Here is a 20,335-nt window from a genome sequence, read left to right as displayed (position 1 = left end):
CTTGTGATGTTTCATTTATCTTACATTAGCATAGCTGCCCCCATGCAACATGAGTTCTTTTGGGTGTGATAATATGCTGTCATTCAGCTCCATTTCAATTATTAATATTTCATTCCTGTCTGTTTTTGGTGTTAAAGGTCCAAGATATCAGAGGGAGTAAGAAGAAGCAGCTGTGTTGATTATTAAACCAGCTCCTGTAAATTCCTCTTCATGTAGTCTTTTTCTCCATAGTGACTTTGAGCATTTCTTTGAGATTCAACCTCTGACCTTTACGTGACATTTTAAAGGAGAAAACCCCACAGGGCGTGTTAGTGAATCCCAACTACATGCTGACTGCACACACTGGCACAAAAAACTACATACAGACAAAACACAGAAGGCAAGGAAGGAACAACTGAGACTCCAGCTCCCCACAGCCTGCACAGGATGTATGAACACTGGGTGGAACACAGAGAAACAATATTGCTGTGTTTACAAATAAAAGAAAAAACCTAGACCTTTAAAGCTTTTAGTAAAACTAAAATAACAAAAAAAAAATCCCTGTAAGGCCTCTATGGAGAACCACAGACATACTGTATCCCCATACACAGATATTACAGTGTTGCCATGGCTTTGCCAAAGGGTTCAGTTTAATCAGTCTTTTTGTGGCATTAAATGGCTGTTGGCGATTGCATTCATAAATCATAAGAGATGTAGCTCAGGCTAGATGCCCGCAGGCTCCGTTTGCTCTCATTCATGATAAACGATAAGGAAACAGCGCAGGACATGACAGGGTTGCAATATTGTAATTAGTAACGGATAATGTGTGGAAAAAGGCTATGATACTATTTCAATTCCTATTTTCTTTTTTACATTAGCCTATCCAAAATCTACAAACCAGTGCCCATCCAAATTCATAATTAGTAAACCGGAGGATTTTAATTTTATTTTAGGGTGACAAAACCTTGGATGGTTAATCCATATTGGGGTGAAGAAAGTCCTGGATAATCATGATATGTGCAAAAAAAACCCAAAAAATGGTGCAACAAAAGAGAGCGATGGGAATTATTCTCCCTGAAACAAGTAACGACGAAAAAATACTTTTGGAGTAACGCGCCCCACTGAGAGGAGAGAGGAGGGACCCATGAGCACTTATGTATTTCAACCAAGTCTCCTCGCCGCCCCGCTTTTTCCTCCACCGGAAGCGGGCAATTAGAGAAATAGATCTGCAATCGCTGGGCAGATGAATTAGTTGGCATTCACTGTCTGTATGGAGGGAGAGTTCAGCGCGCAGGGGACAAGATGTTGGGGATGTATGGAGTCACGACGCAACGCAGTTCGTCATGACTTGAAGTGAATCACGATGGGATTTCTGTAGTGACGTGAAATTTAGGTTAGATGCAATTAGTCTTGGCTTACGTGCTGCATATTTACCAGCAGCTGTAGCATATAGATGCTTACTGAAACCACTTCTCATCACCTTTCGGCTGCAGTTCATTTTTGCTTTTGTTTTATTTGGGAAATTTGGCAAATTTCCATCCAAAGCAGAAATTTCACTGCGCCTGAACTTATTCTTGCACTATATTTTCTATGAAGTGAAGAGAGTGGCTGCGCTCTGCGTGGAAGCGCTGACCGAGTGCGCCGGTGAAGTCAAGTGTTTGCGGATTTCTCTGGGAAGACGCTGCTTTATGCTTCGTGCACCTGTAGACGCCTGCAGAAAGAGCACCGTGGACGCCTTTTGTGCTTCTTTTCCCCCAAACCTTTTATTTTCTAGGTGCTCTCCTGCAGCATAAAGCGTCTATTGGATGCACGGCTGGATTTTCAGCAGTCGGAGAGGTCTGGTCACATTCAGCACCACATCAGCTTTGAACAGCTCCGGGTCGTCGCGTGTGGATGGGCTCTGTCGGTCTCCGTGTCTCCTGCAGCTCCTAACTACCGGCAACAATGGCATCACACGGTTTCTGGTCTCTTGGCGGAGATAATGCGGGGGCCAATACCGGGAGTCAGAGCCCCAGCATGAGTGAGTGGCTTTTTGTCTTCAAACCACCTCTGGTGGACCGGGCGCAGCACTAATTCCAGTGCATTGTCTCAAGCCAGTGCGCTGCATTTGGTGTTACTGCCGCCGAATGAAAACCCAAACAGGCCTGCTGTATTTATAGTCGACACATCTGCCTTGACACCTTTCCTTCTTCCACCTTTCCTTCTTCCACCTTTCCTTCTTCCACCTTTCCTTCTTCCTTTGTCTAAAGCGTTGTTTTCCTACAACTTGCATGGCGCTTTTTGTGTTTCGGCTGCTATCTTAAAGTTGGACTCTGAACTCGAAGCCTGCGCATCCTTATTTGATTTATCTTCTCTCTTCCAGCCAGGGCTTGGTGCCAAGCGGCGGCCCAGAAATTTCCTGGAGGAATTGGATCGAAATTATGTGGTATGTTGGTTCACAGCGATGGGAGTGCGGGGGGGTGCTGAGGGGTGGGAGTGGGTGGGGACGCTATTTGGGCAGACGTGTTTCCGTTATTTCCATCATTATGTTTACGGCCGGGCCTTGTTGACAGATAATAAAATTATGTCATTGCTGTTTTGTGATTTCCAAAGCGCTGCTCAATGTCGGGGAAGTGGAGAAACCCGCCGAGCCGGCCGCCAAGCAGCCGCCGCAGACGGAGGCTGCTGGCACCTGCGGCTGCAACAAATCCTGCAACTGCACCAAAGCTGCTGTGGGCTTCTCCGACCTCTATTCAACAGGTACAAAAGCAGGCTGTAAACCTGGACTTTTAACACTGTGAGGCAGAGCTTGGCCTTGCTTTGGATTGTCCAGATTTATTCAGTGTAGAAATGCCACAAACAAGTTTTTTTTTTTTTACAGTAAGTGTAGTCATTTCTTCAAATAAATCAAAAAATACCAATATATGAATTTATTGCACTTGACATTTTGAAAATCGACTTTTTTCAATATGTGTCCTTTAAATGTCATTTTTATTGAGATTCTTAGAGGTGTTTTATTCTTTGTCCTCACCTTGAAAAAAATACACGACACACATTAAAAAGAAAATGGAAACAAACGACAGAACATACGCCTGTTTTCGATGAAATAAATCATTATCTGTATCTATATATTTAGATTTAATGTCTGCAATATTCAGCGAGTTGAACATTTTTGCAGTGGTGGACTATTTCTGGAGAGGTCACCTTCAGCAGAATCTCTTGTTTTGAGGTGTTGAGCGTCGCAGAAACTGCGGACTTTTTTTTTGTTTGTAGGCCTAAAGGAGAATTTCACAGCGAAATCTCCATTTTAAAGGCCTACACATATGCAACTTAATGTTGCATGAACACTTGCGAGACTCCTCTCCACAGATTCATCTTTCCAAGTCCCTGAAATCCAAATCACAAAATGTCCCCCTTTTTTATTGTTTGTTTTGTTTTACAGACCTGTTACCTGCCATGGACGGTGACACCAAAACAATGACCTTCCTGCAGGAAGTTGTGGATATCTTACTGGCCTACATCGTGGAGTCTTTCGACCGGGAAACTAAAGTTATTGATTTTCATTATCCAAACGAGCTGCTGCAGATGAACAACTGGGAGCTGCAAGAGGAGCCGGCGACTCTGGATGATATCTTGATCAGCTGTCGCGCTACTCTGAAATACGCCATCAAAACAGGTAGGCCTGAGTTTGAATGCTGGGATACATTCTAGATAAATAGCCTACTTATTTCTGACTTTTCAAATATGCCAGAAACATGATCAGTTTGGCACGTTAGGAAATATACCCCGCTTTAAAGCTTCACCTTTTAAATATATGTAGGCCTAAATCCCGGCCTGCTGCCTGTCTTTGTGTTAAATATGTCTAAATCACAATAGACATTTAATGGCTTTCTAAAATGCACAGAAATATAAGAAAACGTATAAAGAGAAAACAACTAGGCCATGCATAGTACAGAGCCAGTCCTAAATTGTAGCACAGAAAAACAAAAATACGTAACAGATGACAGACTCTACTAGAAAATCACTAATTGGCGAATATGAGTTAAAAGAATTTTAGGTGAATACTGTCTACATTTTTATTGAGGGATATCCTCCAGAAATTTACACGGTGAAGACAGACGAAAAGAAAGGGGGAAAAAAACAGAAAACAATCTGTGTTTAAAGAAAAATATATAATAAATGATGTCTATACAAAACAAATCAACCTGGAAGTTGTCCTCCTTTCCCTCCTCCTGGCCACTAGACCGATAAATGCAGTGACGCAGTAAATCTGGTTCACCATGTAGGAGATAATGGGCTAATAACCAGGCTTCATGGGCCAAGTCCATTATTCTCTCCTGACTGTCACACGCAGGAGGAAATTTACAGCAACAAAAAACAAATATAGATATATTTTTTTATCTTTACTTTAACCCCCCATTTAGCATTTATAAACAGTTTATAAACATTTAATAAATGCTATATAACACACTGTAGTGCAGTTGTAAGCAGATATAAGAACCTTTTTGAGTGTTTATTAATGTACAGTATTTGTCAACGATTATAACTTTTCCTATGAAGACATTTATTTTTTCTATTTTGTCATTCACTATCTGTCTAGACACCACCGTCCACTTATACAGTAGTTGTAGACAAATGCATTAACAAACACTTATCTGCTTAAAACTACATTATAGTGTGTTATAAACCATTTATTACAGTCACTGTTTATATGCTGCTTATAAATGTTACATTGGGGGGTTGAAGTAAAGTGTTACGTTGCATGTTTATAATATAGAATAAAGGAAAATTCAAGTGTGTCTAACTTTCATCATGAATCAGACGCTTACAAACATTAAGTTTGTCTTGTTTTTTTTTTAAAAAAACATCCACATATAATTTCCTCATTTTCAAAGCTTTTTGGTGTGAGATGTTGCCTGTATTATAAAACAAAGGTGGAAAAACTCAATTTGGGCGTGTTTATACCCTCCACTAAACTCCTACATTACCCTTGCATTATTTCTCAAGATGATTTTAAAACGCCACCGCAGCTGCATATCTAACCTGCAATTAAAGCGTTTAGCAGATGATAGTTTCTGGGCCTTTTGCACAAACTCAGCATAAACACATAAAAAGCACATTTCAATTTTCTTGACACCAGATAAAAAAATGTTGAAATTGCAGCCATCTCACACCCTTCCCCTCTCATTTTTCCTTTGCTCCTTTTCATTCAGCCCACCCTAGGTATTTCAATCAGCTCTCTACAGGATTAGACATGGTCGGGCTAGCAGCCGATTGGCTAACATCCACTGCCAACACCAATATGTAAGTATGTGGCCCGTGCTTCATCGTGATTTTAAATGGTGATAATGGTAATGACAATGAATTCTATTTCCGGTCCATCCGAATGCACTCTGCTCTGCGTCTGCACGGGCTGATAGCAGCTTTTTTTCACTCAATCATGCCAAATGAAAAGGGTGAAATGAAAGGCAGACCCCCTCCTCCTCCCCTCCCACCTCTGCCTTTTATCCCTCCCCCCTCACCTCTGATCCCCATGGAGATTCAAGGGGAGAAAATTAGCTCTGAAATTAAATTCAGACTAATCTGAGGCTAATTTTGGTGTGTGTGTTTTTGGGGTGATAAACTCTAAAGTCAGCCTTGGCAACTGTGAGCCGCCGCAAAACCAGCCTGCTGTTGACACTGTTTTTTTTTAAATGACTGCAGCTAATACATTATGCATTAATAGAAAAATATAACAGGAGGCACATACAGGAAATTTTACTTTTTACTGCAGCAAGGATGATTAAAACGTCAGACTTCTGTACAACAGAGAGCACATTTTGTAGCCTACGACGTGGCAAAAGAAATGTAAATCTTCAAAAAACAGTTAATTTTTATGTGGATGCTGGTACATTTTGTTCAAAAGCATTAGTACAAATTAAGATATTTTTACCGCTTCAGAAATAATGGACATCTTTAGTACACAAAATATTGGTTTTTGTCCTTCAAGAATTAGAATTATTTTGTGTTTTGTCAGCCTCTGCAAGAGCCATCAATTTCAACTCTAAATATTTCCTGAAACAGCCAAACGGCAGAGGGAAAAATGTCTGTTTACTGGCTATTTTTCGGTGATGAGTCATGGCACATTTTGTGTAACCAGCACCATGTGATGTCCCTTGTGTAACGCAGGTTCACCTATGAGGTGGCTCCTGTCTTTGTGCTACTGGAATACGTCAGTCTGAAGAAGATGAGGGAGATCATTGGCTGGGCGGATGGAAGAGGAGATGGCATTTTCTCTCCTGGTATGTACGTGAGGCGATGCCAATCCCACCACCCCTCTGTTTTACTGAAAATGGAACAGCCTGTGTATGCGTGCTGTAATGTGTCAATTTGCATTTTGATGATATAAATGGAACTCGTTTCAAAGCCAATTAGCATAAAATAATTTTCTTTTTCCAACTTAAGCCCCCACCTCGTCACCCTCCAGTCTTTAATTTCTCCCATGCATTTCCGTTTGACACATGATGAGGAGCACTCATTGGAGAATTTAATGAAAAACACTGTGATTGGCTCTGACACTGTGGACAGTGAACTGTGATTTTGGATGCTGTGTCATCTCCCGATATGCTCTTGATACGCTGCAAACAAAGGATTTGTGGTTTTGTTTCATTATTTTAAACATGCACGGACATTTTTAAAATCTGTTACGCTTTGTGTCAGTTAGAAACCCTGCATAATTCCCATGAGACTTGCTAGTTAAGGCTGTGATGTGGACTGACACTGACTGGCTGTAAATCACTGAGCCCTGTCCGTCCTCTAGGTGGTGCTATTTCTAATATGTATGCCATGCTGCTGGCCCGCTTCAAGATGTTCCCTGAAGTGAAGGAGAAAGGAATGTCATCTGTTCCCAGACTGGTGGCCTTCACGTCCGAACATGTAGGCATTTATGTCTCAATTCAGCTGCATTGTCAATGTGTGTCTTATTGGATCAAATAATGAGTACTGATCACAGTTTTCTGAAGTCAAATGTCAAAGATCTTCCTCTCCAGTAGTAACTTTAACTTGCACATTAGCTGTGCTTGATGTGTGTTTTAAAAGTGACTTTCACACCACCAGCGCTGATATGAAGCTGACGTTATGCGTCAGACGCTGAAGGACACAAGGTGGCGACGGGTGTGTCTGTTACATTACATGTCACCTCCTTCATCCTCCAACATTTGAAAGATGTTGTGAGCAAAAAGCCATTCAATAACACACAAACCTTTCAGCATCAAAACTGTTGGACAAGTTTTATTATTTCTATATTTTCTTCCCTCCTGTGACCTGGTGTACAGACAGTTAAACGCATCATCTGTGTCATCTTTCAGAGCCATTTTTCAATCAAAAAAGGTGCAGCAGCTCTTGGCATCGGGACAGAGAGTGTGATCTGCATCAAAGCAGATGAAAGGTAAAATATTAGAAATTAGTTTATAAATTCCAGTGGTGGAAAGTAACTGAGTACATTTACTTAAGTACAGTTTTTACTTGCACTCCATTTTCTGCTACTTTAAACTTCTACTCCATTACAATTCAGTGGGAAATATTGTACTTTTACTCAACTTCATTCATGTATTTATTATTTATTTATTTATATAACAGCTGTAGTTACTTTGCAGATTACATTTTTACCTAAAACAACATGTGATGAGTTTAAAACCAGTGGTTTCCCATTTTTTTGACCTGTGACTCCTTATAAAAAAGTAATGTCTCGACTGGGCCCTTTGCCAACTTTCAGAAGTCTTTGAGAGACTCTAAACTTCTCAGATGGTCTAATTTAAATACTGTTTGAGGCCCAAAGGTAAAATTATCCAATATTTCACAAATAACAGCAAAGATTTTGAGAAAAGTCCAAAAACCGAAAACAGATTTGTATATCAGAACTTTGTGTTTTCTTTTTTTCTCTCCTATTAATCATCTCATGACCCCTCAGATTTATCTTGTGACCCTTTGGAGGGGTCAGACCCCTAGGTTGGGAACCACTGGGCTAAACTACCTACAGTAACTGTATATAAAGTAGTTAATACAGTAAAATGCAGCTTACACATTTATGCATCAGTATTAACAATCTTATAATATCATATATAATATTATATCAGATAAAGGGGCCATTTCTTCCAGAACAAGTACTTTGATACTTTAAGTGCATTTTGCTAATAATACTTAAGTAGGATTTTGAATGCAAGAGTTCGACTTGTAATGGAGTATTTTTACGTTGTTGTATTGGTACTTTCATATAAGAAAATGATCTGAATAATTCTCCCACCACTGATGAATTCACAAACAACTCAAGAAGCAACTAAAGCTTGTTTTTGCTTTGCAGTGGTAAAATGATCCCAGCTGACCTTGAGAGGAGAATACTGGAGGCGAAACAGAAAGTAATGTGTTACACACTTACAACACAGCTATTAATAGTGTAGACAGTCTGATTTTATGGTATTTGGTCGACTGAGTCTGCACTGATGATGGGGGAAATTTGGAACCACATTGGCATTGTTATAATTGCATCAGTAGCTGCTTTATGTACAATAATTTTTTTGTTTGTGATTTTGCAGGGATTTGTGCCTTTCTTTGTAAGTGCGACTGCTGGAACAACAGTGTACGGAGCATTTGACCCTCTCATTGCCATTTCTGACATCTGCAAAAAGTACAACATCTGGATGCATGTGGATGTGAGTAAAACAAATTAACCTTTTGTGTGGAATCTAAAGGCTGCAGACACAAAACTGCATAAACATTTCCTTTTGCCCCATTTAAAACACTGTTATTACCTGAAACCTCTGTGATGCACAATATTTGCCCACAGCAGGGATTTTTGTGAAGGAATGCATAGAAATGCAGAGCTCAACAGTGAGTTTGACAAATCTATTATGTCTGTCTCGCCTCTAACTGCTTGCGGTTGACCCAGATAGGAGCCAGCCATTTCCTATCTAACACTGGGGATTAGAAAAACTGGAACAGAGGCTGTAAATCATCTTCTCCCCTGACTTTGCTATCATGGGCCCTCTTACTGAAGAAACTATCTATTAATGAAGGTGATTTAGTCCTGACAGGGGGACACCTCTATTAAGAGACATAAATGGCCTTATCTATCATTCCTCAACTGGCTGAGATGGGAAAAAAAACATTCTGCTTCGGAGTGTTGTGGCAGCTGCTGCTTTTGTCGGAATATGTGCTTTTGTGGATGCCGTGATACAAGTGTGTTTGGTGGCTTTCTTAAATCTCAATAGTAAACATTATAATCCACAAATGCTTGCAAAAACATCCACACAAGCTTCTGACATGTAGACTTACAGTATATGTAAACCTTTTTGAAAGCTGACAGCCAATATTTAGAGTAAAGATGCCAATCATGTCGTTTATTCCTCTAAGGGTACATTTCCCACAATGCAACTTGATATTATCTATTGTTAGACCCTCCACACCTGGTAAATGACAAAGCTCCTCCAGAGATACAGAAGACTTTATGCATGTTAAATCAGTGGAGTGTCCCTTTAATAAAAGTTTGAACATATATGTTGGACAACTCTTTGACACTCTACCGCTGTCTTGTGGCAGTGCTGAATGACCCATAACCAAGTGTCACATTATCATCTGTCTGTCCTGTCAGGGTGCATGGGGAGGAAGCCTCCTCATGTCCAGGAGACACAGGTGGAAGCTGGACGGAGTTGAGAGGCAAGTGACATTTTTTTGGGGCGGTGAATACAAACTTACAAGCGTGAGACGTTAACGAGCATTTGCAGTAATGATGCCTGGTGGATGTTTTTGTTAACTGCAGGGCCAATTCAGTAACATGGAACCCACACAAGATGATGTCCGTCCCTCTGCAGTGTTCGGCCCTGCTGGTCAGAGAGGAGGTCGGCCTTGTCCCAGTTAACAAAATCTCTTTGTCACATACAGTGAATATTTGTTGTTGTGTTCTTGTGGTAATTATAAACATTCTGGATCTGACTCCACAGGGTCTGATGCAGAACTGCAACCAGATGCACGCTTGCTACCTGTTCCAGCAGGACAAACACTACGACCTTTCCTACGACACTGGAGACAAAGCGCTGCAGTGTGGACGCCACGTGGACATCTTCAAGCTGTGGCTCATGTGGAGAGCTAAGGTAAGGAAAAGCTAGCATGGACATTAGCGCTTTTGCTCATATTTGCACACAGTTATTTGAAATGCAGACTGATTTTGTGGTGATAGACATCCTGGACAGGTTTAGTTCTGCCTATGGTCATAGTGTGGCATCAGCCTCTACATTATGTTACAAAAGCAGTGGTTTCAGGGATTTTTTCTCTACACATTTTGAACCTAACTTTTTCATCTTTTAACCAAAGCAATTCACAGGAAACAACATGGAAAATTTGATGAGACAGAAAAATATTGTAGTGTAAAAGTTAAACATACTAGGGATTTACCTAATTTCATTGGAGTCAAACTACCCTGAACCAAATCCTTATTTTGTCTTGTATTCAAGTCTTGGATATTTAAACTCTAATAGATGTTCTTATACTTCCTTTAATTTAGTTTTTGCACTATTGTTTCCTTTTAATGTTGCTTTTTGACTCATTTTTATTATATGTTCATGACAGATGTGTGTCAAGAGACTGAATTAAATGCAAATTTTGGACATTCTTAACCAATTTTCTAGCAGAAAAATATGATTTGCGCCTGTCTCTTCTTATTTACACAGCCATAATACCTTCAGTTTCTTTAAATGTTTCTAAATAAATGTTTCAAAACTAACACTCTTTCCTTTGACAGGGCACTATTGGGTTTGAGGCTCAGATTGACAAGTGCTTGGAGCTGTCAGAGTACCTCTACAACAAGATCAAAGACAGAGAAGGATACGAGATGGTCTTTGATGGGAAAGTATGTACACATTTAACTTTGACTCTCCACAAAGATAATTTATCTGCAGCCACATTATCGTAGAAAAGTAGCTAACATTAGTGCATGTTGTTTCTTTTACCTCAGTGTATTCAGTGCCATTATCGTTGACTTGATTGGCATGCAGTGTGCTCTTGCTTTGTGTTGGATGAATGCTACTTTTACCTCTTGCTGCCAGTATAATGTGCTGCTATTATGTGTAATGAATAGCATAACAGCCTATAATTGCTCATATGCATATGAATAGCATGGCGTCTGAAATGTCCTCTACCGAGCAAAACTACAGCAACACAAACATATGCAGGGATGACAGGGTTATTAGCTAAAAACTCTTTTATAAAAGGAGTGCTTGGACACCCAAGAGTCATTTATAGCGAACGCTCTTTAATTTTTCAAGGCTTATTGTTTTCCTGCTGAGCCACAAAAGGCAGAGCATCATAACCCAGAGGGTGATGGGGAAAAGCCAAGTCCTCTGGGTTTTGGCCCAGGTGTTCACTTGTCTATGCCTCCCATTGAGCCATTACATCAATCTGATGTTGAATATACTACCGCCGAACCAGCCCGGCTGTATAAATGAGGCTGGTGTGCATGGCTAGTCAGCTGTTGGTAATGAATGCTTTCCCACTCACAGGCAGGCAGGCAGGCTGCTCCAGCAGGGCTTCAGATGCCAAAAAATAGAGCTGTATGGGGCTTTTAGACAGATAGAGAGTATCTTAGAAAGAGGCAGGATACCTGTCTGATGCTGGGAACACCTAATGGATTTCCTATTTGAGCTGTAAAAAGCCATTTTCAAACAGAATCTGCTCTTGCTTGAAGAAATGGATGGGCTACGGTTACTTTCGGCACTTTTTATTTTGAGGTATCAGTAGGATTTCAGGCAAGAAAGATTGGTGTAGATGTATGTATGTACTGCATATGTAGATGTATAAAGTTGTAGGTATAGGTATATCTATATCTATATGTAATACGTGTCTTCATAGAGTATGTCTACTTGCGCATAGGGCTGGTTGGTATGTTTGAAATGAATTTCTGGCCCTTTAGCTGCTAAATGCTCCACTGTGTTTACTTGCTATTTGCTAACTTTGTCTGTCTGCTAGTCTGTCTACAGCGGCTTTATGCTACCTGCTAAAATGACCCCACTGAGAGACTGAATCAAAGCAGTAAAGTTGCCATAGAACCAAAACAATGAACTCCAAAAACGCTCCATAAAACTGAGGGGAACTGCAGAGTCGGGTTATAATTCTCTGGGTTCATTATTATGAGCAACTCGATATCTTAAGTGTTTTTATGGAAAAATGAGTCAATCCCGGTGATTAAAATACTACCACTGAGGGGCGCCAAAGATAAGAAATGTTCAAATTCTACACATAGTGGTTTTAATTTTAACCACAGAATTTTTAAAAACAATAGCACATCATATCGTCATGATACAATTCCCCTGAAAGGCAGTGATATTGAATTATTTCCCAGCCCAAAGTGTGCATGTTTTGCTGTCACACGACTGTGGAAGTGTATTCCTCTCATCTCTTGTCAACTCTGTGTTTTCCCACAGCCTCAGCACACCAACGTCTGCTTCTGGTACCTCCCTCCTGGGATCCGCTACATGGAGGACAAAGAGGAGAGAAAGAAACACTTGCACAAGGTGGGCGAGTGGAGATAAGAAGCCTGACAGCAATATCTACCAAAAACACCTTCCACTGCACCTTTCATATCCTATCCAGCTTGACCATCACATGTCCTCCTCATTAGGGACAACAAGGACTTATACTCAGGATTAAAAACATAGTTTGTGATGCACGAGCTATACTTAAATTGTGACGCTGTCACAGAGGAAGGGCATCACAGGCCAGACTTGAGTGAGGCTATTCAGTTAGCTAAAGTGACGGCCATTCAGAGGATCCCATAGCATCAGGGGCCTACTAATTGACAATTAGGACAAACAGATGGTGTAGATGCCTGCCATACAAAGAGCTCTCCTCTCTCTCTTTCACCGTAAAACCATCCACCGTAAATTGTTGCCATCTTTGTCATAGCACATTAGATAGAGAGATTTCCTTTTGTTTTCCAAAGTTTGATTGAAAAAACACTGGATATGCTTCACTGAAGATGAGTGTTTCGCCAGCTCACTCTTTTCCACAGACTCTGACACCAACATTGAGAGATGATGTAATGTTGCCCGATTAGCTCGTTTAGGAAAAAAGAGCTTTCCTCAGTTTCCACTTGCCATAATGACTACTCCTAAAGGACAAGGATAACTGGAAAATTGTCAAAGGACTGATTTGACGGAAATCTCCTGCTGCTGATTGATTATTTTACAGAAAGTGCAGGCCTGCCAACTGCAACAGGACACCTGCAAGAGATTTAGAAGGAATGATGGATTATGTGATGAAAACTACAGTACTAGCCACAGCACCGTAGCCTTTATGTACTGTAAGACCTGTGGTGGAAGAATTACTCAGATCCTTTATTTAAGTAAAAGTAACAATACCACAGTAAAATAATACTCTACAAGATAAAAATATGCAAGATAATAATTTCTGCATACAAGTTATCGCAACAAGATGAAAAATACTTCAAATCGGGACTTCAGGGGCTCATTCTTATAAATACATGATGACCTCATGTGAATCCCAGCATAACTTAGGTGAAAACACCTGGTAGGGAATATGGGGCCTTTAATCTATAAGAATGCATCATATTTAATAAGTTGATCGTATGTTTTGTGTGTAAAATCAAAGTAACTGGTAACTATTGCAGTTATATAACTGTAGTGAAGTAAAAAGTACAATATTTCCATCTAAAATGTAGTGGAGTAGAAGTATAAAGTAGTATACATTGGATATACTTCATTAAAGTAGTACTTAAACATTAAATGTACTTTAGTTACTTTCCACCACTGTGTAAACCGTTTATACACAAGTAACTACTCCAGCAGACTCAGATCATACAGCTGACATTGAAACCAGCTGCGGCTGCTTGAGGAGTTAGTAGAGTTTTAAAAGTCTATTTTAATTTTTCAACTTAATACACCCAGATTTATTAAAATTCTTGCTAGATTATGGTGGACCTCGAGGATCCTGTGTGTCACAGTTAACTTAAGATCTTAAGCTGAAGCGGCAGCAAACTGTCGCCTCAAGTTTTGAATCTGATGTGCATATAGGCCTACTTAAGTTGATTATGGGTCACAATACTGCACCAAGTATGACAATTTTTAGATCCTATAATATTCACAAAAACAACAAGCACTAGCTCTAAAATTATACTTTTTTTTTTTTTTTTTTACTGTTTTTCCTCTGTAAAATGTCTTAATATGTTTTGTGTTGGACAAAACAAGGAGTGTGAGTTCCAAACTTGTAATTGAATCTGTCACAGCTCATCACAGCACATAATCCACACCGCCATCAAAACTCTGCTGAGCACAAAATAAATGACTGTCACAGTATTACTCTCTGAGATAACCTCTCAACTTGGCAGCAGCAGTCAGAGTGCTGTGTGAACCCGGCTGCTGTCAGATTTAGCTGTCACACTGGAGGGAGATAATGGCCTACATGGACCAGGATCAGAGAAGTCTGAGGAGAAAGTGTGACTTGTTTAGTTGCTGAAAAAGCAAACAAAAGAGGAAACATAGAGACACTTCTCCAAAAATGTATGGTATTGAAAGGATGCAATTGGTTATCGTTGGTAATTTTTCACACAATCACTACTCACTTACTCATGAGATCACACCTTCAGTTCATTTTCTTTGGTTTATTGCAGTGGGAAAATGCTTATATTACTCAGTTTTTTATTGATTTGGTTGATTTAGATTCACACTGTTCATTTCCAGATGATCTAGTGTTTGTAACCTTCTTGCATTTGTGTGAACTTTGTTTGAATTAAGACGGTGTAGTCCCTCATTCGTCCAGGAGTGTTCCATCGTAGAAAAGGTTTCAGTCGTAGTCATCTGGACACTGTTTTCAGAATCAAGACGTTTCGGCTCCCATCCGGAAGTCATTCTCATTGAGAATAAACCTTTGTTTGAATTGTATTTTTATTGCAGACTACAGATTGTTTGACAAATGACCGACACTCAACATTTTCATTCTTTTTAAACAAATTAATTAGTACCAGCTGAGTTCAAACTGCATTGTTCTCCCTATGGCAGTTTATTAATGGGAAAACTAATGAGTAAACAACATAAAAATTAAGCATTAATCAGTCAGTAGGCAAGATGTTTGAGTCTGCAAGGAGGGATTTAAGAACAATCTAGGGAAAGATTTAAAGGAATAGTTTGACATTTTGAGAAATGCACTTTCTTGCTGAGAGTTCGATGAGAAGATCGATACCACTCTCATTTCTGCCCATTATATTATATTAAGATGGAGTTAGCGGCTCATTAGCTTAGCTTAGCAGGGGGGAAACAGCTAGCCTGTTTCTGTCCAAAGGGAACAAATTTCACCTATTAGCACCTAAAGTTAAAATGTCAAGATATTGCTTTAAGTCCACAGGTACATGTTTCTCAGCATAGGTTTTTTAGTTCCTGAGATCAGTTCTCAAAGCCAAAACTTAGTTGCACAACATTAAAGGTTGCAAGAAAAGTAAACGCTGTTACTAACTCAAATCTACAGACACAGCTCCCCTTGGCTGATCAGGACATCTATTATGCTCACAATTCTGACTCTGAATGCTCTCAAAACTTGTTTTGCACTTCAAATCTTCACCCTAAAAGCTCATTTCATCAGTGATATAATTTGTTTTGTACTCGCTTGGTAGTTTTAACATTAAGAATGCCATACTCATGATGGACATTGTCTCCAGAGTTTATACAGTATATTTTTTCCTGTATTCCTCTGAAGCAATAATAATTCATGCTGTACTTATTGGATCTTTCAGGTGGCTCCAGTGATAAAGGCCAGGATGATGGAGTACGGGACAACCATGGTCAGCTACCAACCACAAGGGGACAAGGTCAACTTTTTCCGCATGGTGATCTCAAATCCCGCTGCAACCTTCGAGGACATCGACTTTCTTATTGAGGAGATTGAACGACTCGGCCAAGATCTATAAGACTCATCTCACCAAATCCTCCTGTACTTTTCCCCCTTGACGGATGAATTTTTTGTCGTGAATGTACTGGTAAACTTTTTCTTTTCTCTCTGTTTCCTCCAAAGTCACATATTTCAGAGTATATTTGAGAAAAAAGATACACAGATATATCTCTATATTATGTATTGTAGCTTTGCAGTGGACTAACTTGGTCCAAAGCTATGTTAAAGTACTTCTGTCTGCCTTTCCTATAGTGTAATAGATCCCAGATTAGTGTAAGTGATGTAACTTTATATGTACTTTTTGTGATATGAAATGCTTGTGCAATAGGTCGATGAGGAAGAGTTTATTTTTGAATCATTTATCATTTGCCAAGTATGTTGTTAAGTGCCAAACGTGGTTGTGTTCTATTGTAACTTTACATTTTAAACTTCTGGTTTAAAACAAAAAAAAGCACTTCACCTTACCTCAGCTTAATCAACTGCCTTTACATCTGCACACAGTTCTTCGAGCAGTGATTTTGGCCAATATTATCTTGACTGGTGATGTATAGCAGTACCAGCACATGTTAAATAAGTATCCCAACCAGAACAGGCCATCCTAGGGATTTAGAAATATGTACAAAAGATGGCAAGGAAAATATTTCCATCAAAATTACACACCAGTAAAGTCAATTCAAAGCATTTATGAAGGCATGTCGGTCCATCATGCATCACCTCGGCCTCTGACAGTTTGGTCTGCAGCTTATGAAGCTAATTTAATTTTGTTGCTTATTACTTCTGACACTTTCTACTCTTTTTACACACACTTCGTTCTAGTGTATTTAAGTTGGTAAAGGCTTGTTAAACCCATTTTGTTTGATGTCACGAGCTACATGCACATATCAAAATGGGTACTATTTCCAACCAGGCTGTAAATTTAGCTGGGCTCAGTGTGCTTTACATGTTATAATGATGAATCATGAGAAAATGAGAATAATCAACACTTCAGAGGTAACATGAAGTTATAATCCTTAAGAATGTATTTATTTCATACACCATTTTTTGCTACGATGAATGCCCAACATTTGTTTAACCACAAGCAAGTAATTCAATGGACATTCTGATAATACAAAGCATCATGTCAGAGTGTTTGTGGCAAAATTAAATCATTGTCTTCTTTTCTTGTTTTATGGGAAGCAAGGCTGGATTACCAACTGGGCAAAGTTGGCAACTGCCCAGGGGCCCCAGACCCCAAGAGGAGTTCACTGTATGTGAACTGGTTTTGGTCATTTGGTTAATTGCAATTTTGCCGCACTAAAGAACAATATCGACGGGCCCTGCAATGTTAACTAATCTTGTGGCCATGTGTTTTAAAGGGACCCTAAATCAAAGTCTTGATGTAAGACTTTTATTATTTTACTTTATATTGTGCTTACCTGAAGCATATTCTCTAAAACTGTATCTAATTTCCACAACACTAACACCACTAACACAAATTAAGTATTATTCCAGTATAGTACTGGTTGCACTGGACTTCAAGGGAACTTGGAGGTGACAGGGTACATTTGCATTGCACAGAGAGCAGTAAGTAGGGGCCCAATTGCAAATTCTTGCCCTGGGGCCCACTGATAGCTTAATCCAGCCATGATAGGGCTTTTTGGGCCAGTGGGCATCGCATGACCTGCAGTACCAACTGTGGCCACTACTCCAAAATCTGGTCATTTGGAATGGAAATCTGGGACCTGTATTATTACACTTGCTGTTATCACCAGTAACCACAGGTGTCTCCAAATCAACCAGTACTAAAATTTTAAGGATTATAACTTTGAAGATGTAAACATCTCATCCACAGTACCATAATGAGAGAGGCTATTTGTCAGTGGTGTTTTGGATGAGCACTTAATGAAAGATCAAAGATCTTAAGAAACGGGGAACGGGGCAAGAATGGTGTTTTGTCTGAATATAGGAACTTCCCCAGATTTGCAGCTACTGTATACCTGACATCACTTGCACTAATTCTTTGGGGGAGGAGGAGCATCCCTTAGCATTGCAACTGAGATTTCTTCTTTATTCATTCACAAGCAATATTCGAGTATGGGTCCAATCTGTATACCCTGCAAAATATCAAAAGAAACAGTGAATTCGAGTGTACAATAGTTAATGATAATTAAGTTTCCTACTACGCACAGTAGTTAGCAAAAAATAAACTAAAAACATGCTTACTGTAGGCAGGTTAGTTGATAGAATGTGAACCCTGATTTAACAAGCAGAGGTTCTGTAGCATTTTCATTAGAACAAGTTAGAAAAGCACAATTTGCTCAACATGGTCGGTCAGTGTACAATCACTTTTGATCATAGATTGTAAATAGTATTTCAAGATGTCCTAAGTACATATCTTTGTGTATACATATGTGTATATAAGACATATAACCAGAGACTATTTGTGAGGTAAAAGTATTAATATTTTCTCTATCTCCAATATAGATTACCTGTATTTTCATCCTGTTAGTCCAAAAGGCTTTTTTCCTGTGTGTATGTACTGTATGTATGTCAGATACTTGACTTGGTTTGTGACTCATCTAGCTATTTCAAAGAAAATGTGTTTCAGGGACTGGCTTTAAAGAAATGGACAGACTTCACCTTGGAATATTACGAGTCTTGCTCAGAGACTCTGGTGTTTGGATTTTAAACGAATATGCAAAGCCGTTTGACTCTGAAGCACTGTGTTTTTTGTGCACAAGTGATACTTGACAGTATGTGCCAATGTGTACCTTAGTGTGTTTGTAACTGTGTTGCCTTAGTATAAATTTGCCAGTATTGTCTAGTTTTCCTCCAAAGGGGAGGTTGTGCACTTTAGAGTATACACATGACCTAATAACGTGCAATGTCCAATGGTTGTTCATAAGTTGATGTTAAAAAAAATTACTCAAAAATGTAACTTAAGCTCTTTGGCCTGAATGTGAGGGTCTGTTGGAAATGAAAGCATTTCATTTTTAGCAGTTTGTAGATATTACAAAGCTTCTTGTTTAACTGTCTTAAATCCCAACAGAGAGCACCCAAGAGTTTAAAATACTTTTTAGATTTATTTGTCCTAATTCTGTTCATTTCCCAGAAAAAACTGGCGTACACACTGTGACACAGACAACATCAGATTTATTACAAAGGAATCTCACTGTGGTAGTCTTTGGAAAGCCAGACATTCTGTTTCTCTTGCTGCTGCTGCTGCTGCTAGACTTGCTTCCTTTGCACGTGCATGCAATGCCTCGCCTATCCAGCTTGTTTGATATACGGTCTCCTATATACCTATTTCTATATATATATATATACATATATACAGTATGTGTAGCTCCTGTAATTAGCTTTAGTGTCTGATGTATAGCTTAGCCTGTAGATTAGTGCACTGTCGCTCTAGCCTTTATATGTGATCTCTGTGTCTTGGGCTTCCTGTAAAGTTTCTCCGTGCCGCAAGCATGCTAACCTCGCCTAGCATTGTATTCCTCTCCGCGCTTGAACTGACTATCTCTATCCTCCGTCTTTCTCTTCTGCTTGAAGACTGTCGCAGCTCAGAACGTAGAGTATTATATCTATATGTGTAGTCCCTCAGCATGTCTCTCTTAAAGCTCTTCTCTGCTCTGCACCTGTACGACCTTTTCTCTCTTTCTCTTCGCCCTCTGGTAGCAGTAAAAATGTATCCTCGCGCTTTCCTCTAATGTTTCTTGGCTACCCGCTGTCGTTCTGTTTGTGTGTCTGAGACAATATGTTGACTCGTGTCATGGTGCCATAACGTCACCGTTTCTGATTTTGTTTCACAGAGACCCTTGACTCTATGGGATGTACGAGAAACAGAATTAACAGAATTTAGATTTGATAGTCCAAATACTTGTCCAATGCAAGTGTTGTCAGCCTTTAACACAGAAGTATAGAAAAACTATAAATATATACCCTGGTTTCTTGCTTACAGGAAATATTGTTTGTTTATGAGAACAATTAAAATCCCTAGTCAGAGTGCAGTTCATTTTCACTGAATATGGTGCAATTTTTAATCATATATTCTGCAAACTGCTGTGCTAGCTTCTCTAAAACATTCATTTGTCCTGAACTATATGTTACTATTGGGGAATATAAAAATAAATATTGTCAAAACAAAGATTATTGGAATCTTCTTTTTTCTTCATACATACATACAGTAACATTTTTAAAGCTAACTTTGTTGTGCTTCATACCGTAGGCCAAAATCACAGTGTTACGTGAACAGAAGAGTTGAAATTGTTACATAAACTGGTGAGAAAGTCCTTGAACATGCAAAGTGGCACTTTTACAGCACCACAAGGTAAGGATGTATCAGTGGTGCCAGTACAGCATTGGTCCTGTTTATGTCATCTTTTTCTGACCTCTAAGATCATTGTTTTAGTGCCTCTCATATTATAAATTGATGCTAATCACTAAGCAGCACATTAGCATAGAGAAGGGCTTT

General features: G+C 39.4%; 1 protein-coding gene across 1 annotated transcript; it reads left to right on the top strand.

The window, feature by feature from the left end:
- The first annotated feature begins 971 nt into the window (after positions 1–971).
- Positions 972–20,008, top strand: gad2 (glutamate decarboxylase 2). Its single transcript, XM_044176851.1, has 16 exons — positions 972–1,999; positions 2,342–2,404; positions 2,572–2,718; positions 3,401–3,634; positions 5,172–5,262; positions 6,127–6,239; positions 6,758–6,873; positions 7,305–7,384; positions 8,297–8,351; positions 8,529–8,645; positions 9,584–9,648; positions 9,752–9,830; positions 9,933–10,082; positions 10,730–10,837; positions 12,408–12,497; positions 15,728–20,008. The coding sequence occupies exons 1-16, from the start codon at positions 1,924–1,926 to the stop codon at positions 15,899–15,901; spliced, it is 1,758 nt and encodes a 585-aa protein (XP_044032786.1). The 5' UTR covers positions 972–1,923; the 3' UTR covers positions 15,902–20,008.
- Positions 20,009–20,335: the final 327 nt, after the last annotated feature.

This window comes from Siniperca chuatsi, linkage group LG19, assembly GCF_020085105.1.
Source record: "Siniperca chuatsi isolate FFG_IHB_CAS linkage group LG19, ASM2008510v1, whole genome shotgun sequence".
NCBI lineage: Eukaryota > Metazoa > Chordata > Actinopteri > Centrarchiformes > Sinipercidae > Siniperca > Siniperca chuatsi.
Note: the sequence above shows the minus strand (reverse complement) of the source record. Positions and strands in the feature narration are given on the sequence as shown.

Excerpts from the sequence above, each read along its gene's own strand:
- gad2 (XM_044176851.1), top strand. The coding sequence starts at position 1,924 with ATGGCATCACACGGTTTCTGGTCTCTTGGCGGAGATAATGCGGGGGCC. Across the intron at positions 2,405-2,571 it reads AATTGGATCGAAATTATGTG|CGCTGCTCAATGTCGGGGAA; the intron begins GTATGTTGGTTC and ends TGATTTCCAAAG. Across the intron at positions 6,874-7,304 it reads TGGCCTTCACGTCCGAACAT|AGCCATTTTTCAATCAAAAA; the intron begins GTAGGCATTTAT and ends GTCATCTTTCAG.